Below are 25,101 nucleotides of genomic sequence, written 5' to 3'. Positions count from 1 at the left end.
TGGGAGAACAGTTTCCTTATAAATCTCCCCAGAATGAACACTATGCAGGCACAAACGCAGACTTTAGTGGAAATGCAGGGCTCCATTTTCTTTCCTTTGAAGTTAATTGAAGTTCTGCTCTTCTTCTATGCACACTTATACGGCGCTCGACACATAAGCGCAAATACTAAAAAGAAACCAAACCACAAGCAACAGGACTGTATTCACATCTAGCATAAATCAGTTCATCTTCATTACAGTGGAATTATTGAGCAGTCGAGGACATGTATTTTATTGTTACTTAACATTTGAACAGACTAAAGAGGAAAAAAAATAAAAAAAAAAAAAAGAAAAGGATCAGATTGACTTTCCATCTTTTATACACTTCTCTTTTTGCTTGGAGACAAAAGTTATAATTACTGAAGTGTAATTAGTCTCTTTCAATCTCCAGTTCTCTGATAATAACATTCCATTTTCAACAAAGTAATAAAAAAGAGTTACTTTATAAAAATATAATAAATTAATTTCCAAAGTGTTACAAGGTTTTTGTTATTTCAAGTAAAATAAGTTCTTGGACCTGAAGGACTTACCCACGTTTGGATCAGTGCTCTCATTTGCATAGGAGGTGCCAGGGAGCAGCAAGGGCTGGCTGTTTCCTACAGGGCAGGGAGCTGAGAACGATAACATGGTCCCACCATACCTGAGCAAGGTGAGCAGGGCAGAGCCAGGCAGCAGCCAGGTTCAACCAAGAGTCCAGATCAAGAGGCAACTCTGTGGTGTAAAGTCAAGCCAGGAACACGAGCCAGGACCAAGCCCAACAATAGCACGCAGTCAGACACAGCCCAGTAATTGCTAGGCATATCCATAGTTGCAAGGCAGGTCCAAAGTCAAGCCAGGAAGCAGGTTTGGGATCAGAAACACCCACAGCCAGGCACAGGCATGACCATGGCCAAACTGGAACCCCACACTCCTACAGCACAGCTCAGGAAGGGACTGAAACTCCCCAGGCTGAGGTCAAATAGGGCTCCTGGGCCCACAGGAGGGTGTGAGAGAAGGCCCCAGGTGAGGCTGGTCAGGGCCATTAAAGTCTATTAGTGCCCTCGAGTCCTGACAAAAAGAGATGTGTTTTCATTTTTCAAGCAGCAGCTGAAGCAGATAGTATTTTTCCCTAGGGGGGCAAAAAAGAAGCACTAGAAGATTTCAAAAGAAATGTCTTACTTTACAAAGCCTTACAACTTACACCACAATGTTATTTTGTCAATGAACAATATGGGTAGGTAGTTTTTATGGCCTGTGGGTTACGCAAGAGAACTATGTTATTGTGAGAATTGTAACCAAGGCCAATGTGAGAGGGTTGTCAAAATGAAAAGAATTGAAGCGATTTCTATGCAGGGTTTTTAAAAGCTAGAAACATTGGACTTGATCCTGACAAATGCTGACCGTTTCCTGGGAGGTTGTAAGCCTTCAACTTCTATCACCACTCTCCCTGCACTAACATCTGTCTTGGGCTTCTTGAAGTTTCCAGGAACCTCTGAATTGTACAGAAACTGAAGTAGTGCATAAGGCTTTCTACGAATATTTTTGTAAATGCCTTAATGCTTTGATTTAATTAATTTACATAGAATTTCAGGAGTGTCTTAAGACATTAAAGAGACATTGATGTGTCTTCCTGTGGTTATGTATTTGCATGAGGGCATGTAGGTTTTCTGGACCGTGAATTGTTTTGTCCTAATGGTTTCAGAAGCTGATGTGCACTAACAAAAACAGCCACAAAGACTAACCAGGCTCATGGAGACTTTCAGCACAACTTTTAGGCTTATGTTAACTAAATCTGCATCACGAGTTGCAAAGAAGTTTATTATATAATAATATATATGACAAACAAATGTAGCAGGCTAAAGATCCTTATTAAACATATAGACGGAAAAGTTCAATTTCTAGCTACTTTTTATTGAAAAATGCCAACTCCGTCCACCTCCTGTTATGAAGCACTGCTAAAATATGTTTTGTTTTGGTTCTGAAATGGACAAAGTTGTACTTGGCTAATGGATACCCATTTAAAACTGCATCATTGCTGTCTATAAACACTGCACATACAAATATCATCGTGTTATGTGGTGGAAGTTCTTACTTAACCCATTCCTCTGTCTCTGAAAATACCAGCTTGGGAATGTGACTTAGGCAGAAGCATTCTTTGACAGCCCATTTCCAGCAGAGGTGAAGCAGGACTAACCAGCCAACTTCTGAGGGCTTTCCCTTTTGCTGAAAATGAAGTTATAAAGTTGTTAAGGGAATTTCTGACACTTAATTCATTGCCTGTGGGATTCAAATGTTTTTTAAAAAGTGTGTTTCATTTATTCTGAGTCATTTTTTTTTTCCTTGGGAAGCTCTAACGGAGCACTTAGGTAGCACTCTGTTTTTGTTTGTCTCTTCACTGCTTGAGAGGGCTTGATTCCCTTCTCAATTCTTACTTCAAATGTTGAGAATCAAGAATACTCAGTGCCTCTGAAGGTCAGGACAATTTGTGCTCAATTCTAATCTCACTGTCATCAGCCTGACCTAAGTGTTTTGCTTGCTTTAATGGGAAAATAACAATAGTAATGACAGAGCATATGGGATGTCAGAAGGAGGGAAGACTGAAGTGGGACCAGTATGTTTATGTTTAGCTTTGTTTGTGAATAGTCCTGATGCACTTTAAAGGACTTTGGGCTCACGACTGGAGGGCTACAGGTCTCAAAGGCCACACTAATTTCAGGACTGTGTCCTCAAATTACACAATAGAATTTGTGTGGTTTCCTGCACTTATTTCAGGGCAGACAGACACCAGGAGGCCTAGCCTGGGCTTCCTGGGACTGTGAGGTAATCCCTGTCCCCTCACTGCTCAGCTGCTAGAACTGCCAGCTGGCAGGCTTCCCTCCAAAAACCATGGGGACAAACCTTTTTGGATGCCACCAGTGTTAAACCAGCACTATCCTTGATGCAATCCCAGCTCTGTCAGGACCATCGTGACACCTGGCCTAGGGCATGTTCACCTCAGGCCCCTCCCTCAGGCACAGGTGGGCTCTGAAGGAAACGATGGTGGGTAGGTGGAAAATGGGAGGGACAGGTGGGAAAGCTACAGGTGCCAACGGGTTATACAGTGATGATGCACTCAGATAAAAACCTCTGAGCGATGCAGAAGCGCTGGTAACACCCCCGGGCAGCCCGGAAGGAGGCGCGCCCGTCGTGGGACAGCGCGGTGACCCGTCTACCTGCGCGCCACGCTCAAGATGGCGGCCGACCCCATCCCACCCCCGCCACACTCTCCTGGCTTTTGATTGGCGAGGAGGGCTGGCAGTCTGGAACGCCAGCCAATCAGCCAGCCTGTTACGGCTCCGAAGGCGGTGCTGCGGCCTGGCCCGGCTGAGGGGAGTCCCCCGCAAGAGGCTGATGCGCGTAATGAGCCGCCTGGGCCCGTGTCTGCGCCCGCGGCCGCTCCTGCCTGGGCCCTGGGCGGCGCCGCGGGACCTGCGCCGCGTCTCGGTGGCGGCCGGTCTGCGCCGAGGCCCGGCGGGCTCCGGCACCGCTTCGGCGACCGGTATGGAGGAGCTGCTGAGTCGCTCCGTACCGCCGCTGCCCCCCTACGAGACCAAAGAGAAGGCGCCGCCGCCGGCGGAGCGGCTTAGCGCGGAGTTCGTGCGGTACTACCGCGCCCTGGAGGCCGGGCCGCCCAGGGCTGAGCTCCTCACCCGCTTGGCCCGCGACTTCGGTGTGGACCACGGGCGGGTGGCGGAGTTCAGCGCCAAGGTGCTGCAGGCCCGGGAGCAGCAGAGGGAGCTGGGGGCCCTGCTGCAGGCCGAGGACCGGCTCCGTTACTACCTCAACCCCCGGTACCGGGGTCTCTTCCAGCACCTGGGCCGTCTGGAGGGCGGGCTGCGCTTCCTGGTGGAGCTGAGGGGCGACCTGGTGGAGGGGCTGGCGACCAAGGCGGTGGATGGGCCTCATGTCAAGGTGAGGGCTGGGCTGGGGGTGGGTGGCTCTGAAAGGGGGTCCGGAGGAGGCTGGAGGGGTTGGGGTTTGGGGCTTCCTACTCATGGTGCTACCCGTGGAGCTTCCACCTTGGGCTGGATTCAGTCTTGGAGTCTCCATGGTGTGATGTGAGCGAAGCCCCTTCCTGCAGGCCGTGGCAGGTGGGAGATGGCTTTGCACTTTCCATGGTGTTGTGGCAGCAGGAGGCTGGGCTGTGAAGGGCTGGCCTTAGGGCAGGGGATGCAGTGTCACTCTGGCATAATGCAGCTGATGTTGGGGCTGCCAAGCTGTGCCAGGAACTCTCTGCTGGAGTGACGTGTAGTGGCATGCCTCTTGAGTCCCATATAGGGCCAGAAGTGATGTGGCTGCCATGTCGTGCCAACGATGAAGAATATCAACAGGAGAAAGAGTTTGGCATGATGAAACTCAGTGGTGTGTAGAGAATAGGTCAGGTGGAACATCCCCCATGGTTGCATGGTGCAGCGAGGTGACGTGGGTGTGGAGGAAGGAATGATGTAGCAGATGACAGTGGCGAGAGGTGACATAACTTCCCGGAAGGCAGTGAAGAAAGACAGCAAGTTGGTCATATGCACTGACCACAAGTTGTTTGTTGATATTCAGATCCAATTTAAGTTTGACAAAAAAAGGATGTTTTTGATGTCAGTGCTGTCAGTTATCCACAATCATCATATAACTAAAGTAGCAACAGCATTGGTAAGATTCCACATCCAGTTGGATCATCTTAAGTAAAAACAGACTGAATTTGCAAGATTAGCAGGATAGAAATGTGTAAAACAGCTCGATGTACATGTGTCAAATAATACAATATGTTCAGAAACATACTAAACCCATTTGAAAGTAGGGAAATACAAAACTAAAGCTTCAATAAAAGGGCTGTCATAAGCATTCTGTCTTCTCAAAATATATTTTTTTTTTTTAATGTTTGGGTTTGTGGCATGACTGGGCTTAGTTCTGCATATCTGTTCTTATAATCTTTTTAATACTTGTTGATTGTTTTTATTTTTCAAATGATATATTCTAAAAATTAGAGTTGGTGATAAATAGCACATAAGCCAGGAATGATTAAGCTATAACTGGTTTGCATTGGGTTTTGTTTGTGACTCTGTTGGCTGTAAGAATTTACCCTGGATGCTGGTTTTTTTCAGTTTAGAGTTTCCTTTAGGTCATCTGTTTTCCACAGCAACCCAGACCTAGAATTATGTGCTATGCCAGTGTTCTTGCTCGTGTGTCTGGGAAAGGTGTTCTGTCTTGCTTCTGAAATAAACGTCTCGCTCGGCCTTCAAAATCTATTTGTTCCTATTGCAAGTAGAGCATCAGAATAACTATGAGCACTCAAGGGAGCACCCAACATGCAGGAAGTCTTGACAGTCTCTGCAATGGAGCTGATTACTCACTGGTGCAAGTGGTTTGCGAGGAAGTGGTGTGAGGACATGTGTTCTTGATTTGATACCTTAAGCCATAGGTGTGGGATACCGTATTACCTGTTCTGAGGCTAAATGCCAAGAAAACTGCATGGCAGAATATTCAGACTATAGATTTGGGGAGAAGGGATGTTAAAGGTTTTGGGTTTTTTTGTTTTTAATAAAGAATTCGAGTCTTGATTAGAGAAGTGTTCTCGTGATACAGAATATATTTGGGGATCTTGTAGTGGGCAATTTCGGAAGGGTTCTTTGCTGGCTTCCCTAACTGCAGGAAAGTGATGACAAAAGGTATAGAAAAGCTCTGGAACTTGGGATGGATGTTAACGTGTCAGGATTCACTATTACATATGATGAATTCTTGTCTGCTGGCATTTCTGAAGGTATTTTATTAAAATAAGAAGACGCAAATTACCAGATGATTGTTTCTCCATTGGTTTCAGTGTTCCTGAACCATTAACAAAATAGATGATACATTGCAAACTGGTGCAGTATTGTCTTCAGTTACTCCTGAGTGTACACATCTTCATAATATCCTCAGTCGTCTTTCATAAATCACCTCTTCAAGTTGAATTGATGTTCAAAGTAAATTAAGAAATGTGAATGACTTACTCTGATTTTATGTAGAGTGATCTGTGCCTACCTTCACTGCGCTCCAAAGTGTATCTCGTTATTAGACCTGTGAAAGATTCTGAGCACTGAAGTCACTGAACTATCTATGCAGTGTCCATTAAATCAGAAGTCATAGTGCCCTCGCTGTCAGGATCCAATGTAAGGCAAATTGGGTTGAAAAAGCTGACTTTAGAAGAAATTGCAAAGAATGGTGACTCCCTTACTGGAAGAATTCCATAGATCTTGAACGTAAACCCTGAACAATGCATTGGAAATACTTAAAATGACGGATTGTGCAAAGAGAAGGAACATGCTGCAAATAAGGTTTCCTTTATATTTAAGTTAGTTAGTACAAGGCAGAGTCATCACATAGAGCAAGACAGAAAAATTATAGGTATCCTCAGTGACAAGTTGTTATGACATAGTAAATGTCTTTCTGTGGATGTGTAAAAGGTGATGAATACTCTTGACACAAGTTTCTTGATAATCAGATGGCAAAAATACAGTGGTATATAGTGGTACAGGACATACAGTGAAGAGAAATTTTGTAATCGTTTCCAGAGATTAGTTTTCTATGAAATATATGAATCAGTTATTACTACTGTAAGCCTCATGGATAATGTTAAGATGACCATTTGAAAAAAAACAGTACTGGCACATAATACATTGTTTGAAAAGTTAAATTACAGTAAAGCTGGGCCTAATTGTTTTTCATGATGCTGTCTGATTTATTTTTTTTTCCCCTCTCATGTTCTATGTGTTCTGTTCCTTCCACCAAAGCGCGCACACGTTTTTCAGTGTCTTTATAAACAAGTTGATTTTCTGTTGAGCCCTTGCAATGCAGAGTGAAGTTTACTGAAAATGTGTTTCCTGAGTGTAGTTCTTCCTCTTACTGCTCAGAACCCTCTCATCTGCAGTACTCCATTTTCTGTGCCAGCATTTTCTTCTTGAGATATTTTGTATTTTGCTTGCTTACTCAGTTCAGCATTTGAAATTTGGACTCTGTCGAAAAATTCATGACATCATTGTTATTTCAGGTAGTAAATCGTTCAGCTATTGCTTTTAAAATATTCTTCATCTTTCTATATGATTTAGAAAAAGTTCAAGTTGCTGGCAAAAAATGAAAAAGATAGCAGTTTTGTCAAATTGATGTATAAATAAACCTGCCTCCATAGTTAAGCAGTAATTGGAGTGTGTCTGTAATCTTGTTGTTCTTGTATTGGTCTACTAGAACAAAAGAAATCCTGTGATTGTTTTGGGTATTTTTCCCCTCATGGCAGCCACTCCTAAGCATAGCAAGGACTTAAAGCTGGACTTTTCCTTGAATTCTTTTTTTTCTTACAACTTTCTTACAAATTTGAGCACTGACCTTCATATAATCAGGGAAAACATGTTTAAATTTTAGTGGAGGAATTGGTAGAGCGGGCTTTAAGGGAGAATATTTTGTGTGTAGGATGTACGTGGCTTTTTTGTGGGGTGGAAATATTTGTGGTGAAAGATGCTTTACCTACACACATCCACAGATGGATGTGTTTACTTCACCCAGTTGTACTGCCTTGAAAGAACTGTGGTCTCATTGATGAGGATTCATCAATGGATTAGAGTATCTGTTCACTCAGGTGAAACAGTGGCTGTATTGAGAATCTGAATATTGGAGCAGTTTGGTTTAAAGATCTAAGAAGCCCTTAACTAGAGAAACAATTGAAAGTTAAAAGCTTTTGAGGAAAAAAGTGTTTGGTGTTTACCTATCAAAAGTCCTGTATAGCAATTTCATTCTTGTAGATTTGATTAAATTCTAACATACATAAAGGCAAATGTGCAACAAGAATTTTATAACTTCTGTGTATTTGTATCTGCACTACCAAGGAAATGTGGAAATAAAATTAAATGGATCTTCTTGATGCTGGAGGAGAATTACAGAATGCATTATATGGCCTTCTGGGATTTCAGTTTTGCCCAAACTGTCTAAAATATTTTTTAGAGAGTCCTTAGTTTTTACTTTCCATTTTGAAAGACCTATTAAAATAAGGATTACCCACTGCTGTGTTGTAAATATAAAATATTTTTCTATTTCCTCAAAACATACCAACACAGATGCAGCTTAAACTGTTAGATATTGGTTGATAAAGCATTTCTATGCCGTGTTTGTTCAATGGATTGCAGTAAAATAACATACAGGTGATTAAGTCACTTGAAAATCATGGTGCACACTTTACTCATTTTTTAAATGAGCAAAAATGGGGGGAAAGTGAAATAAAAAAATACTCTTTTTTAAGAATAAGTCATCAAATGATATAAAACACAAAAGCCAGGGAAGTTTTCAAAACTACCATTACCACTGCAGTAATTACTACTAGCAATAAAAAAGCAGAAAAACAGTCCCCCTTTATTTGTGTCACAATATTGAATCTCATTTTGCTGATGGGTATATTTTTCAGTGTCTCACCAAGGGTATTCTCTATCTATATTTTGAAGTTAATTTGCAAAAAACCCCAAAGGCACTTTTAAACATGTGGAAAACTTCAAACACTCCAAAGCCATGGAAAAACTTGACTCTCTTGTCAGAGATCTAACCAGCAACTAACAATAACTGAGCCATCTGTTTGATACGCATGGAGTGTTAGTTACTGCTGTTTCATATTACATTTTTCTGTAAAAATCTGCATATGACTTTTCATTGTAAGAGGTATCTTGTTTTTTAGTAGTTTGAGAGGGAAATGGAAATACTTCTTTCATCAGAGAGGCGTTTTTCCAAAATAAAAAAATAATAGAAGTTTTTCAGAAGGGTTTTCCCATTTGTTGCCCAATAAATAGGGACCTGATGTGAGGATCAAAAAGCCTGTAATTTGTTGTCTTGTAGCAAGAGCACATAATAAAAAAAAAAAAAAAAAGAAATAAAAAAAAAATAATCACAATTTATTGTACTTGGCTAATAGAAAACTGAAGTGTAGATAGTAATTATAAATACTAATCTGAGTATGTCTTGTTGCTCAGATTTAAAATTGGGATGCTGAAAAAAAAAACCTTTAATTTTTTGTCTTTTAGAAAAGCACAAAAAAAAAAAAAAAAAAAAAAGAAATAAAAAAAAAATAATCACAATTTATTGTACTTGGCTAATAGAAAACTGAAGTGTAGATAGTAATTATAAATACTAATCTGAGTATGTCTTGTTGCTCAGATTTAAAATTGGGATGCTGAATAATAAATATGTACTTTTTTTTTCTTTCTAATGAAATGTTGGAGGCGTAATTTTTATTACTAGAAAGGCCTCTGAAATGAAAATAAGAATTTACTTACCACTAAATTTACACAGTAAGAGAACCTAACTGGAGACTGTCATGGTTGGAATCAAGCCTTTCAGAAACTTAGTGTGTACTATGATTTTTAAACACAACTCGGAACTTGCTGAGATTGCTTGAATTAAACACAGTTGTGGAAGTTATAAAGCATTTGATGTCTTTCTAAGTTTTGTCAACGTACACAGTTGCAGCTGGACTGGATGCTCATGGTCCCTTCAAACAGGGCACACTGCCCTGTGATTTTATGAAGCATTATTATTTAAAACTGGTAGATTATTTGGATTGAGTTGTAATTCCCCATACACAATACTCCTGTCCTCCAAAATCATTACTGAAAGTGCATCTGACTCACTTTTTTCTTTGGTTACAATTGCATTGCTTTTGCACAGCTGCATCCTGGACTCGAGTAGTTCTCGAATGTGTTCTGCGTCGTGAAAAGTAGCCTTCAGTTCAGCTGGGTGTCACTGTCCCATCGCATGGAGTGGCCTTGCTAAACCTGGAAGTGCTTCAGGGAAGCAAAATGCATCTGATTTCTGCTTTTACCGATATCCATGTAGTATAACTGGCTTTCTCCTGAGTCGTTCATTGCCTTCGGAGCCATGTTTCTGCCAATAAATGGGGAGAAATGTTGAAAATACTGACTGGCAGGAGTGCAGCCATCAGCAGTTTTCCTTCCTACCTGCTGGACTGCAGCTTGAGATGCTCTTCCAAAAAGCAGATGGATGACAAGAGAGCCACAGGAATCTGCTCGTTTGACCCCAGATCTGACAACTCTAGCTTATTTTGCTGGCTTTCTCTGTTCAAAAAGAGAGGAAAATAAACAGTCCTGAAATACCTGCAGACTTTCACTACACCAAGGGATATTTGACCAAAATGATTTATGGTTATTTTGTAAAAACTCCAGAGCTGTGCAGAAACAAGGATTCACAGGGGAAGTACCTCAAAGCCAGAATAAACAAAACAATCAGAATATACTTGTTTAGGACACTTACATCTCTATGGTTCAAGAGGAAAAATGTATTTAAAAAAAAAAAGGAAGAAGGACAAATCTGTGTATGAGAGAGTACTTGAACTAAAAATCAGCTTTTCCCAATAAACCTGTTGCTGCCAGAAGCCTTGTTGAGGTTGCAGCTGGTACTTGTTCAGTGGTGCTGTCCAGGAGACTCCTGCCTGATTTAGGCTGTGCCAGAGAGAGCCCTTTTTTGTAGATGCTGTTACGCAGACAATTCTGGGCTCTTTTCTTTCTGGGCTTGTTTTACCTGCTGCTTTCTCTTCAATCCAGCGGCCCAGAAGCATCAGCAAAAACAATTTTGCCAGTATGGATTACAGCTGCTCTAAATGCAGTTGGGTGATGTATTGTCAGAGTGTGTGAAGTGTTGAAGGGCCCTGAGCCAACAGTAATTATGCGTTTTTCACACTAATGTCATATTATAGAAATAGTCTGCTCTTTTGAGTTGGTAAGGCAGCACAGATTTAGGATATGTGTCTGTTAAGCCCACCAAATCATCAGACTCGCTATAAATGTGCAATAGATCCATTTCTTAGGCAGGAGAAAGTGTAGTGCATATGTTCCTCTTAACTATCCTAGTTGCAAAGTTTTGACATAGCTACTCTGCTCCTTTCTAATACCCTCTATTATGTTCCTTTCCCCTCTCCTCCAGCTACTGTTGGGTAGGATAGTGTTACCTTGAGACAGTGAAGGCAGGAACATTTTAATCGAAGCGTCGGTGAACATTTGTGAGGACTGTCCGTTCTTGGGGTGGATTTCGTTCAGTGTGATCATTTCTCCCAGTTCTTCAGTGGCACTTGTTGCACACAGTCGCATATCTGTATTTTTTCAGAGGTTTCTTTTTATGCTGGTGCCATGCATTGTGTGGCTTCCATTGTTCCCCAGTGGAGATTGCTTACCCTATGACTGTACTTAAGGTGAATTTTTCTCTATTATTTTCATAGTTTCATATTCATTTAACAACTTTTTTTTTTTACTAGCGTATGCAGGCTTTGTTCAGCCTTGTAGTACAAGTGCAGGCAGAAATACAATTTGGCAGAAGACTTTCAGCACAGTTCATTTTATAACTGAAAAAGAGCTCTACTGAGAAAGACTAACAAAAAACTAATTTACAAATCTTGGGAGAGTTGACCTCATGGAAGAGTTCATGGATATTCCCTGTATTTGGAACAACGCAATTGACATTTTCATTATTTGAAGTATTTGTCAGTTTATGCTTCAATAAGTAAGCTCTTCTTTTCTTATATATTGGAGGATGCTACTGAAAAAATATAGAAAGAATTGTTCTATGGAGATGAACGGCTGTTTTCTTCTAGATCATTTGTATAGTATCCATTTCTGCATAAACAAAGATAAATGCCAGACAAAAGCCTGTATATTTCACTAACGCAACTTACTAAGTATGGAAGGAGCAGGCAGGAAAAAGGGGAACTGAAGGAAAATTTGACTCTGCATTTCAGGTATGGAAAAGAGCCAGGCTTTGTTATGAATTTACCTTGCAAACTCCGTGACTGTGGTCATCACCATCAACTTTAGAAGTTTTTATGGAAGCAGTTAATTTAATTCTAAGTTTGGGTGGATTGGTGTATCTTATTATGTAGTTAATCTTTTCAAACAGATGCATTAGTTTCCTTGAACTTTCCAGTGTTGTAGTTTGGAATAATCAAGGTTATTTTTACTCACATTCCTGTGTTCTACCTACTTTATTTAGCAAATAAGTCCGTCTTTCTCCTCTTTGCAGGAAATGAATGGAGTTCTAAGGAACATGCTTTCAGAGTGGTTCTCGACAGGATTTTTAAACTTGGAACGGGTCACTTGGCAATCACCTTGTGAAGTACTCCAGAAAATTAGTGAGTAAGTGCTAAATGTTGCAAACACAGGTGCGCTGTATTCAAGATACTGCTTTTACTGGACCTTAGGCAGAGTATAATTAAGGAATTAACACGTTACAGAACACGCTTTAAAAACTGAATTAAGTAAATGGTGCTCCAGATCTCTCATCATCTTTGTGGCCTCCTCTGGACCCTCTTCAACAGGTCCATGTCCTTCTTGTGTTGGGGAGCCTAGAGCTGGATGCAGTACTCCAGGTGGGGTCTCACCAGAGCAGAGTAGAGGGGCAGAATCACCTCTGTCGACCTGCTGGTCACGCTGCTTTTGATGCAGCCCAGGATGGGGTTGGCTTTCTGGGCTGTGAGTGCACGTTGCTGGGTCATGTTGAGCTTGTGTCACTTGTAAACTGTATGTAAAGAAAGCACCTTGTTTTTTATAAACATTCCTTAAAATCTCCAAGACTTATTTCTGAGTTTCTGTCAAATATTCAAAGTTGTAGTGATGAAGGTGACTGAATGAAAGTTACGTGGTGTGGCATTTTGTCATATAGAAAGCTTGAAGAAAAATGAATCTCTGAAGAGTTCTGAAAGTACATGACTTAAATGTTGATCAGGCAAAGATAAGAGATCTTATACAAGCTACATTTTCAAAGTAAAAATAATTAGTGATAATTTAGTTAAAAATCTTTAAGGTATTTTGGCAAAAATCATTTGAATGCTTGGTTGAGGACATGGCTGTGGAATTGCTAACAGACTACTTTGTAGCTTGGGGAAACTAATTCCTTAGAGCTGTGTTCAGACTCATGCAATGAGTCAGTCATCTCAATCAGATATCCTTTACTGAGCAGGAAGTGTGAGTGAAATCTCAGATGCGTAATAAGCATATCCTAAAGAGAACTGGAGAGAGTGGGTATGCAATACGCCTCTACAATCTACTGTGTCACAGTTTGCTGATGAATTTTACTTTTTTCACTTACAGCCTGATTCTCCTTTTTTGATTGGAGACTTTTGTCACTGACATAAATGAGAAAAGTGCTGAGCTTGTAGGGTTGGCAGCTGATGACCTCTTTTAATTGGAAAAAAAAATATATATTTGACTGTTTTTTTTATTTTCTCATTGAGTTCTGAAGCTGTGCATCCTGTTCGAAACTGGGTTGATATGAAGCGTCGAGTTGGGTCATATAGAAGATGCTACTTTTTTTCTCACTGTGCAATCCCAGGAGAACCATTGATAGTCTTGCATGTTGCACTAACCAGTGATATCTCCAGCAGCATCCAGGTACAGTCACTGATGCCTTTAGTACACAGCAAAGTGCTCAAATTACAATGTACTTCTTTTAATATCTGTAATTCCTTGTAATTTGGGAATATTTGTTTTTGTTTCCTTTTTATAAGAGATGAGAGGATTTGCACTTAAAAATTACACTGTCTGTTTATCACCTGTATTATGTAAATTGAAATTTTGGTGTTTTGCTTAAGTGCAAGAAGAATAAGAAAAGATAAGAAATATTTAAGAAAAGATAGCAAATGGGATTAAAACTTCAAAGTAGTTGTGATTACTTCTGAAAATTTTAAACCACGTTACAATTATGTCCTGCACTTGCTAATGCATAAGCAGCTCTTCTTTGTACTTTTTTATTAGATTTTTGTTGTTTCTCACAGAGAATAATGAATAAAACAGTGGGGAAAAGTATTAACATGTTTGAAAGTTAAAAAGAAATTCCCCATAATGATTATAATAACTACTGCTAGTTTGTTTGGTTTTTTTAATTCTTATTTTCCCAGGCCATAGTGAAAGAAGTGCCACCTTTAGAAACAGAAGATACAAACAAAATTACAACAGCAATTTTCTACTCGATCAGTTTGACTCAGCAGGGACTGCAAGGTGTGGAACTGGGGACTTACCTCATCAAGCGGGTTGTGAAAGAGCTGCAGGTAGGTGCTGTATATAGCTGTATTTTGCAATGTATTGTATTATATGATCCACTACTGTCTCTCAGTTGAGTGGGTGGAGCTTCCTAACCGGCTCCCTTTCAGGCCTCTGATGGACAGTTTCTCTCTTCAATGTACCTGACCATTCATTTTTCAAAATCTTACAGCTGCTCCAGTAACAAAAATGCTTCCTGTACATTATTTAATTAGTTTTCTTGTTTGTTATATTGAATTGCCACTGGTTATGTATGCAGTTTGCATGCTTGCCTTGAATATATATATTTAAAATAAAACAACAACAAAACACAGAGATTTCTTTGCCCATGCATTTCTTGCAGTGTAGTAAAGTAGATGTCTTTAACAGGACATCGTCACAGGAACCTGTGACTTCATGCAAGTTAATTCTGTGAATTTCTATAATATCATTGGATGCTATGGGATTATTAATAGTTTTAGAATTTATTGTAGAACCTTCTTCCAAGCAACTGGAGAAAGGAATGAAAATTCATTAATTTATATACAGAGTGGTATGAAAGAGACAGTCACATTTCTGTGTTGAGTATGTTATTTTATTTAATAATCTTTGCTACCTAAATTATTAATAAAGCTACAACTTAAAAGTGATAATCACTTCTTGTGTTTATGTTCATTGTTCCAACATCTAGATTAGTGATGATGTCTGGAAAATAGTCTGTGATTTAGAACTTCAGTTCTACTTACAAAAATAACTTTAAATTGGATGCACTGAATTTCTGCTACTACAAAATGATTGATTAGTCAACTACCGAATCATAGCTGGCTGCCCTGAAGTTTTCTATTTTATTTTATTTTTAATGGATATGTTGGCTGAATTTTGTTGCATCTTGCTTTTGGAATGGCTTTTAGATTAATTGTCTAAAGTGCAGTAGTCCAGGTATAATTAGGCCATGCCATCTGTCTGATCTTGACTGAAGGGAAATTGGAATAAATTCATGCAGTGATCTGCTTTCACAGCTGAAAAATAATTTCTGGATAATTGATTTGCTCTCATAAAATAACCCTATTGACAACATATTTGTCCATCACTAATTGCCTACAACACCAGAAAAGTTGTGAGTTATAAAGGCAAATAGACATACTGTACTTAGATAACCTATATGCAAGTTCTAAAATTTGATGTGTCCAACGGAAGAATGTGTTCCTTATTTATTCTTAGACAAAGTTTCTACATTTCAGTGTTGTAAAATCCAACCCTTCTTCAGTGTTTATCAAAACATGATGAATAGGAAACACTTTGGCTGAGATGCCTTTAAATACATTCTAATCATAAAATTATTTCCTCTGGCTTAAATAACTTAACTAACATTGCTTTCCATACAATGCCAAAGACGAGGGGTTTTCCCCCTACTTAAATTTCATACACTGCTTTAAGATGTTATGAAAAGTGTGCTGTTATTGGTAAGATTTTGTCTGGCAAATTGGATGTGTACTTAGTTGACTACAAAGCTGTAACAAAACTTGAACTAATATTTATATTTATAAATATTTACATTTACTCTATATTTACAAATATTTATATTTACTCTATGTCTATATATTAAAGGTACAACAATCTCTATGTATCACCTCTACACCATTCCTTTTCTTGATGATAAACCCTGTTGGGGTACCACTGAGGGCTAAAAACGAGATGAAGGATATTCCAGGAGTGTTTATCCATGATGGATGTAGTTTTCTAATAGGTTTTTCTTCCACTCTTTGATGTTGTATTTTTTTATTTTCTCTTCTTCCCATTTTCTTCCCACTCCTTCATACTTTCTTCCTCTTCATTCCAAAGTATTGTTCTTGAATTTGTTGTCTGGAATTCTGCAAGAACCATCTCCTATGACGTATTTTACTGTTGTTACCAGAATTATTTTATGCATTTCTATAATCCCGCCTCCTTCAGCTTTTGTTGTAAATGTTGTGACTCCCATCTCAGTGGACTTCACCTCTCAGTGCAGAGGAGCCCTGTGTATTTCAACTTCAAAGTACTTACACTGTGAAATTTCTACAAAGTTAGATTATTGAGGGCAAAGGCAGGGTATTTACAATGAGTAATCCTCTTGGTAGCCTATTTTACTTGTCTCCCAAAATTCTGAAAGTCCTAGTTAAGTGTATTAATTGCACATATGTGTTTCCTTCTCTCTGGTCAGGTGTAACCAAAGGACTTTCCAAGGTTGTCTGTGTTCAGGTTGGACATAATTCTTTGGAGCACTATTATTGTCACTTAGATTAGAAGGGACAAATGGTATAGCAGTAGTGCTGAGTTGACTTGGTGACAGCAGCTGAAACAATATAGACTCAGCAAAAAAAGTCTTGGGTCAAAATTACATCTCATTAAGCAAGCTTCCTGCAGCCTTTGTAAAAATAGATTGTAGAGGTCTCTGATAGGAAGTGGATTTTTTTTTAAATAACCTTTGCATGACTTTGCAATAAACAAATCTTTATTTAAAGTGTTGCTAAATCACTGAGTGTTCCAGGTTCCATAAGTTGAGACTCTCTTTAATTTAACTGCTAATAAAATGCTTTGGGAAGAGGAGACCATTTGAAGGGGTTGAGGAGTTTGGTTTTAATTATATTTGAATCATTGGTGTTTAATACGCTTTTATAACTTGCCATTTGTTTGAGTTAACTTTTGTGGACATCTGATCTGCAGAATATTATTTGATTCACGTTTTCCCAAGGCACTGTGAACTCTTAAAGCTGTTTTTATCCTCTAGTAAAAATCCTTTATCTGACTTTGCCTTAACTTAACCTGCTCTGACACTTCTACTTGTAAGTGCCATTGTAACCTCAAAACTGACTTCTCAGCTGTCATTCTTCATCAGGAAAACTCCAAATTGGACCTGTCACGAATGTGTATCATTAGATAAGAAAGAGACATGCACTAAGTTAGAAATATGCTAATAGCCACTCTTTTTTCCGCCACTGAAGCCTTTATTTATCCAGATTTTAAAAAACTGTAGTAAAACATTGATCTAGCAGGTAGCTACTTTATATAGTTGTGTTTATACATTCAGTTACTACCAGACTTTGTAAAATCTCATTAATGGACAATAAGACAGAGCTCAATTTTTTTGAAATCTTCTTGCTAATTTGCCTGAACTGGTCCCATACACTGCTGAACATGAACGTGCGTAGGGTAGCACATCTCACCTTCAAAGAATGTCAAGTACAGATTTCCCCCGAAAGTATTTCTTGCCAATGGGTTTTTATGAGGACCGTTAGGAAAACTGTGGCAGTAGAGGCTCTGGTGAAGATAACAACCCTCAGCGTTAAGCACTGTTAGTTAGAGGCACTGCACAGAAGTTAATGGCCCCTGCTTTTGAGTCTTTCCCTAATTTAAGCAGATGGAGGACGTATGAAGTTGAGTCAGAGAAATGGGTCCTCAGTTTCACCTCTTTATATGTCCACAGTTAGCAGTTTGAATCCTTAATCTCTACCTAGACATTATGATTTGGCATTTGCCACAGGTATTGCAGTATAATTGGGTAAAGGGGAGGGATGTAACGGCGGTCAGAATAGGACCTTAGAGATGGAGCTTGTGTCGCATACAGAGGGCATCCTGAGAGAAAGCGTGCTGCTCTGAAGAGGAGATCTTGATTTTTTTTTGATGGTTGCTTGACAAAAGTTTGCTAGACAAGTAATATAAAATGGTTTTGTAAACAGGCTTCTGTTGTTACCTGAGCATCTCCTGTTTGGATTATTTTGGGTAAGCAGTGGGATGAATTTCTTAGTCCACTGATACCGCTTTGGTTCCAGTTCTCCCTGCACAAATCTGAGCACAGGCTACCTGCACACTCTCTGTAGTCTCTTGGTTATATTCATGTATATAAAACAGGGAGTAGACAACAGAAATAATCCCTTGTATTTCTTAAATTTCAGCTTGTATCATTCCCAGAAACGAATTGGATTTTGAAACAATTTCAGACAACTAGTAAGAAAACAAACCAACCCCAAATTGGGTGCTGAGAAACAAGCGGGCAGATGCGTTTCTAGCGAGCTGATAGGGGCTGGTGAACGCGTAGACCGATAGATTTCTCATTAGACAGACATTTAATTCAGAATGTGTTTACAGCCACTCTAAATGGTCTGTAGCTCCGCAGAAGGTACATCATAGCAATTCAGTCTGCAGATGACAGACACAGATAACTGTGGTGAAGCCTTTGAGAAAACTGCTTAGAATTTTATAGCCTGTGGCATTTTGGGGAGAAAACTGATAGCTGCTATGTGACTCAATAGAATGCTTAACAATTGGTGGCAGATTTTAACTTTCTGGTTGGACTGTTGATAATTGCTACCTTAATTTGATCTAGGTGACCTGGGGAGATCATAATTTCCAAAGCAGGCTTTGCTTTCATTGATGAAAAATGTGACCTTGGACTACAGCTTTCAGAGTGCAAGACAGTTCAGATGAGATATGGATAATGGGAGAAATCTGCGCTCTTCTGCAATGAAAAAAAACCAAACTAAAAGACCAACAAAACCAGAAATCTACCCCAAAACAAAATGAGCAGCTGTTTCTTAATGGTGTGTGGGTTTCTGACAAGAAAATAAACATTAATGGATCTCCACCAATAGCCTTAGAAACTAGCACATCAATTTAACAACAACATAAATGTGCGCACTTCGCTGCATCTATTTATTTTTCTACAAGAAATGGCTGCCTCAGATAAGCTCCTAAACTCAAGCATTTGTCAGATATGTAGTAGTCTGTACTGTAGCTTCAAAATGGGGTCACTTTCCCATGTCTTACCTGTCCTAAGAAGTAAAAAATATGCACAATTTCCCATTTTGTATTTATTAATAGAGTAGGAGCTCCTAACTTCCTGATAGATGTTTTGGTTGGGCTTGGTGAACAGGTCACTCCTGAAAGTGAAATAAACGAGCAGTCAACATCACAAGGAAGCAAAATGTCAGTTTATGCAATTAGGAACTTTGCAGTGCTTGTTATTAATACTCAATTATGGGAAGAAATTGTTCATTCCCACTTTTGTCATTGTTACTCTCAGTTCAGTAGCAAAATAGTATTTTCAAACACTCTGCTTTCTTGGCAGAGATGGTGCAGAAGAATTCCAGACTGGACTTTGTGGTAAGCAGCCTTTTCTCTTGGTCCAATCATTTTTTCCTTTTACCTGAAAGAAGAGTTTCTGCTTCTCAAATTTCAACATTGGTTTCCTTCTTCCCTTCTCAGGTTTTAACCCCAAACATCTGTGAAGGATTCATGAAAAAGAGCTAAGCAATGTATTTGTGAAGGATTCATGAAAAAGAGCTAAGCAATATATTTTCTAAGGCACTATCTTTTATAGGATGAGGTATATAGTTAGAAAAAAAGGAACACCTTTAAGGGATATAATCCCATCTTCAGGTCAAAAAGATTCACATCCTGTATTCCTCGAATCCCTAGCTAGAGGAAAATAGCCTCTAACAACCTCTTTCCTTTTCTCTTCATTTTTTTTTCTTTCTTTTTCACCCTCACTGCACAATAGTAACATCTGTACTCCCTCTAGCAGCACATCTAGGATTTCTCATTGATAGGTCATTAATTTGAAAACTTTTAACAATTTATCCTTGTCTCTTGTGTTCTCTGTGTTATGGACTTAAAATGAACATAAATGCACAACAGGGAATGAAGACATAGAAGAATGAAAACCCATTTTGAAATCCACTGTCTTTGGGGGGGGGGGACTTGCTGCTGCTTGAAGATGCTGACATGAAAAGGCTACTTCTCATTAGAGATTACAGGTTTGTGTTTCTGTACCTTAAGGTTCATTTGCAGGTCTGTCACATCCTAGACAGTTGCTGAGTTGTCATCTGTCATTAAGTCAGTGCTAAAATTTTCTTCATTCTCCAGGTGCTTTCTAGTCACTAACCTATTACTAGCAGGGTGATTTTTTTTTTTATTATTATTATTTTTTTTTTGGGTCTATGTGTATCAGTTAATTCCCAGAATCCCTAGTCTTTGCTTGACATCAAGTGAAGGGTATCAGCTGTTCTTTCACTCAAACTTTTTGTTGTAAATCACGACAAAATTCATTAATTATTTTTTTTCCTCTCCTTTTGTCTGCAGAAAGAACTTCCTCAGATAAAAGCTTTTTCTACTCTGTCACCTATCCCGGGATTCACAAAATGGCTTGTTGGTCTCCTCTCCTCACAAACTAAAGAACTGGAAGGAAATGAACTTTTTACAGAATCAGAATGGCAAGAAATCTCTGAGATCACAGGAGACTCTACTACTGAAACACTTAAGAAACTCTTAAATAACAATGAGTGGGTGAGATCAGAGAAATTAGTTAAAGTGCTCCATTCGCCGTTTATGAGACTCTGTGCCTGGTATCTGTATGGAGAGAAGCATCGTGGCTACGCTCTCAATCCAGTAGCAAACTTTCATCTTCAGAACGGGTCCGTGATGTGGCGGATAAACTGGATGGGGGACACGAGCCCTCGGGGCATTTCTGCTTCTTGTGGCATGATGGTCAACTACCGGTACTTCTTAGAGGAGACGGCCAGCAACAGCGCAGCCTACCTGGAGACTAAACAAATCAAAGCCTCCGAGCAGGTTCTTTCCTTGGTGTCTCAGTTCCAGCAAAATAGCAAGCTTTAATTAAATATTATGAAACCTAAGAACAAGTGCTCTTCACTTATAAAGAGCTGTACATTTTGCAGCATCTATATTTAAATGAGAATATCCGTTATAAAACAGATGTACTCAGCACAGCAGGATGCCGTTACCTGGGTTATCAGTTGTCTTGCTTACATTGCCATATATTCAAAACCTGATTTGCTGTGGTTGTGTCACTGTAAGTTCTAGGTATCTGCTGTGTGCAAATGGGCTGGAGGTGTGTGTTAAAGGGTGAGTAAAATTCTCTCAATCAGTTACAACTCAATGGTAACTTGAATGGAAAATACTTGAGCTGTACCATTATTCTGTTGATAATAACCTTATCTTTGAAAAGAGCTGCACTTACCAGTCATACTACTACTCTAGATAGTTCAGTACCAAAGTACCTGGAAAGAAGTACTGAATGAAGGTAAATTTTTGGTCAAATATATAGGCAAAACACTAATCTACAATTTTATTTTAGTAACATTTGTCTTTTTCTCCCTCAAAAACTCTCGTGTAAAACATCTTGGTATTTTCCTTTTTCAGACCCACTAAAAATCTCACTGAATCCTTGCTTTGTTGGAGCATGGAAGAGCCTTGCGTTAATGTTGAAAAATCAGGATCTGTTAGTGCAGCAGGTATATAGTATTATATTTGCACTTTTGTCTGCTAAAATACAATGAGCAAAAAGGAGGTGTTCTAATAGGAGAGGGCAGTAAGAAAGACTGAAAGTTAGGGATCATTTGAGGCGTTTCCAAATATGTATATCACCCTTTTTCTTTGGTAATTTTTAAGTTGATAAAGAGCTTTTTTTAATGAAGAGGTGTGACCTGTAAAACAAATAAAATAAACTTTCTCAATAAATCATGTCTTGTGTATTTCAGCACGTACCTTCCTTCATTTAACAGCCCCCCTTGATAACAGTATCGCCACAGCAGAAGGACCATCCTAACAGAATTTCATGCTGTTTTGTGATTTCTGATTTATTCCACGTCTGGTTGAGTTCCAGTCCTGTTTTCAAGAAAAGAATTATACAGAGGAATTGAAAGTGATAGAGTTCCTGCTCTGTATGAAAACACAAGTGAAAAAAGCTGTAAGTGTCCAATTAGCCTGTCTCCTAGAATGAAATTAGATAATTGGATATACTTTTTTCATATCCATTATTAGAAAAAAAACATCCCATTCTCCAAGCCGGTAACCTGTTATGGGAATCTATGATTAAAAAAATCTTCAGAGCAGAGAAAACCTTGACTTAACTTTTGTTTGTGGTAGGTTTCGCAACAGCGATAGTCCAAGAAAAAAAGAGTACATTCACTGGGTGTTATTCCCTTGAGATGGAAGACATTTTTATACAGCAGTGATCATCAGTGGCAGTGATGCCACGTCAGCAGTGGCAACTCTCCTATGCCATGTTGCCTTCATTATATTTTGAAAAATAGTTCCAAAAAAAGTCAACAGCTTTCTTATACATATGAAGGTTTTAAAATGAAAGTCTATGGTTCACCCTCAAGAAAGGTGGAAAGTTGATCACAGGTATTGAATGATTGTGTATCCACAGGAGAGTTCAGGCTGGAAGAGAGACAGGGATTGAAAGCAGCTGGACAAGTGGAGTCAAATATATATATAAACTTTTGAATTAATTAAGATGATATGTCTTCTGGTGTGACATTATAACATGAAGAACCTGCTTGCAACTTCTGTTCCAAACCCCACATTTTTAAGGCATTGTGATAATTTTGTTAAAAGTTCCATCTGAAGTTGGGTAAGTTTTAGACCCAAAAGATGAACATTAGGGAGTACAGTGTGTATGTGTGTATATTTATATTTGGCACCCTGTGTGGAAAGCTTACTAAAAAGCAGCTATTTGCAGTTTAGAGTATCAGACCCGTATCAGAATATCAGACTGAACAAACTACTCACACTTTGGTTTTTCTTCCCTCTGTAGCATGTGCATTCTGCTGGTCAGGTTTTTGTACAGAGCCTTAGGGTGAACATATGCCCATAACTCTATTGGTACAGAAATTTTCACCATACAGATGACTATAGGACACATTACTTCTGTTTTTAACAGTGGTCAGAAGATGGCTTCATCCTGCTGTTGGGTTTTCTAAGCTCTCTGAAATTCTCTTTGGAATTCAGGTTTTAAGGTGAAATTTAGCTGCTGATATAAATATGTACAAACCACTCTTGGCTGGGAGGAACAGGGAAAGAGAACCCTCTCTCTTTGTTATGTTAAGCCCTTCAAGTTTGAGGAAACCAGGTCACCTACTTCAAATGAAAGAGTTGTGGAAATGTAATTATTTTGAAAGATGTTTTTATTTTGAAAGAGGAGGAGCTATGCGGGCAATTAAACGTGCATCCACCTGGCCATGGCTCAAAAATTGCTTGCTGTCCTGCTGTGTTGCAGATGTAAATACAACACAATCCTGTATTAGCTGGGCTCGAAGGATAAGGCGTTTTTCCACTCAGAGCCTCAGACAAATGTATGACAATTGGCTCAGTGACATGAAGTGATAGTAGCTTATAAGGAAGAAAAAGCAAAGCTGCTAACACTTTGTCACTTTGTTAACACTTCAGTTATTTCCACAGACCTCTGGCTTCTTATATCAAACACAGACACTGCAGATACATAGATCTGCCCTCAGCTTAAGGGAGGCATAGCTCTTTTTTTTCTTTTTTTTTTTTTTTCTTTTTTTCTCAGGGGACAAGCAGGCTGAGGTGGCAGGTATGATTAAAATCCATATGATTTATGAGTAGGTGCATTACTAACATGACAACCCCTTACTGTTTGTTTGTTTTGTTGCATTTGACAATAAAGTTTCTTTGAGTTAGCTTTTTTTTTTTTTTTTTTTTTTTCTTCTTTTCTTCCTATCAATCTTAAAATCAGAAAGACAAATACTGGCGTTTAGGTATCTCAAACCAGCTCTAAGAGTTTCCTTCAAATTTGAACCTGGCTGTACCCTGTGGTGCCAGGACAGATTGCTTGGCTGCTAAGCTGTTGGTGTGTTGTGAACAGGTCTCTCCCTTTCTACCTCACCTCACACGTGTGCCACACTTCTCTGGACCTCAAATTACCAGTTGCTCCTGCATTAGCATTCCATTTAATATAGTCACAGGAGCTGTTCTGAGGTGGCTGAGATGTGGGGGTGAGAAGCTGATTACAGCAGCAGCATCTTACTGGAGCTATTATGGATAGGTACATTTGTTCTGTGACATCTGTTCTCCATCAGAACCCTCGCACCTGCAGAAATTTCTTTTTCAACAGTTGTTACGGTTTTGGTTATTGGTCGTGTTTTGTTTTCTGAGGTCACTTCATCTGTTATGTTGATAAGTTAGCAATACGAGGCCAAAAATTCATACAGTGAGTTCTGTATCAGAACGGCAGTACAAATTGAAGTGCATTTGAAGAAGAAGGTGGGACAGTCTGCTCATAAAAGCCATCAGCTGTTAAGTGCCATTAGTTTTCTTTCATTGGTCATTGACTCTTAATTGTACAGCAGTTTGGATTTTCCAACTTGCTAACAAGAAGTGATTTTAGCATGAATGATGCCGAAGAGAAAAAAAAATAATAAATATTCACCATCTGTACTACTTACTAGGGCAATAACTATGTCACTAGAGAGGGATCTTATTCTATCAAAGTGAGTCTTCACAACTCAGAAAGAAGAGAGAAGTCCGGTTTCTTTTTCTCCCTCTCAGTGTCTAAAAATTGTTAAGCCATTTCTGAAGAGGATGCACGTAATATTGAAGAAGAGGTAACTGCCTGTCCTTTAAGGAAGCTGAAATACTAAAAGTTCTCAAAGTCACTGCTTCCTGTTCCCATAGTACTGTGTTTCAAACAATGTATTTTAGGATGAATTTAGGGTATGTAATACTGCAATGGGCTTCTTTTTGAAGCGTCAAGGCTGCAATCACAAGTACATTTTCCTTTCTGTGGTTGTTCTTCGGGTAAAACGCCAGTAAATACCTGCCCGTTTTTCTGACTGGCTTCTCAGGTGATTTCATTTTGTAGCAAATACTCTTTTTATTGCTAGGGCTGGAGAAGTCCTGCAGCCGTGCGTGGGTGATGTTACAGAGCTGCTGATTGTGAGCCCTGAACTGTCCTGTGTGGGAGCTGCCGTGGTACGTCCTGACAGAAGCTGGTATGGCTTGTGCTCACCCAGTCCACGTTGCAGCCATTCCCCTCACCATCCTCACCATCCTCACCATTAGAGGCTTCTTCAACGTGCGTCCTGGGAGTCAAATGTTTCACAACTGTTACATTAGCAAAAGTATCCCGACAGTTATCTAGGCTGAAGCTGTCAGAAGCAGTGGTACTGACAGCTGTAGAATAATACTCAAAGGAAAATACACAGTGGAAAACTGGCAT

At 39.4% G+C, this 25,101-nt stretch overlaps 1 protein-coding gene across 1 annotated transcript; it reads left to right on the top strand.

Annotated features, from left to right (window-relative positions):
* The first annotated feature begins 3,418 nt into the window (after positions 1-3,418).
* MLYCD (malonyl-CoA decarboxylase) lies at positions 3,419-21,599 on the top strand. Its single transcript, XM_014942514.1, has 5 exons — positions 3,419-3,969; positions 12,088-12,200; positions 13,298-13,454; positions 13,961-14,110; positions 20,199-21,599. The coding sequence occupies exons 1-5, from the start codon at positions 3,559-3,561 to the stop codon at positions 20,730-20,732; spliced, it is 1,365 nt and encodes a 454-aa protein (XP_014798000.1). The 5' UTR covers positions 3,419-3,558; the 3' UTR covers positions 20,733-21,599.
* The last annotated feature ends 3,502 nt before the right edge of the window (positions 21,600-25,101 follow it).

This window comes from Calidris pugnax, unplaced genomic scaffold (genome assembly GCF_001431845.1).
Source record: "Calidris pugnax isolate Ruff unplaced genomic scaffold, ASM143184v1 scaffold28, whole genome shotgun sequence".
In the NCBI taxonomy this organism is placed as follows: domain Eukaryota; kingdom Metazoa; phylum Chordata; class Aves; order Charadriiformes; family Scolopacidae; genus Calidris; species Calidris pugnax.
Note: the sequence above shows the minus strand (reverse complement) of the source record. Positions and strands in the feature narration are given on the sequence as shown.

Excerpts from the sequence above, each read along its gene's own strand:
- MLYCD (XM_014942514.1), top strand. The coding sequence starts at position 3,559 with ATGGAGGAGCTGCTGAGTCGCTCCGTACCGCCGCTGCCCCCCTACGAG. Across the intron at positions 3,970-12,087 it reads TGGATGGGCCTCATGTCAAG|GAAATGAATGGAGTTCTAAG; the intron begins GTGAGGGCTGGG and ends TCCTCTTTGCAG. Across the intron at positions 14,111-20,198 it reads GGGTTGTGAAAGAGCTGCAG|AAAGAACTTCCTCAGATAAA; the intron begins GTAGGTGCTGTA and ends TTTTGTCTGCAG.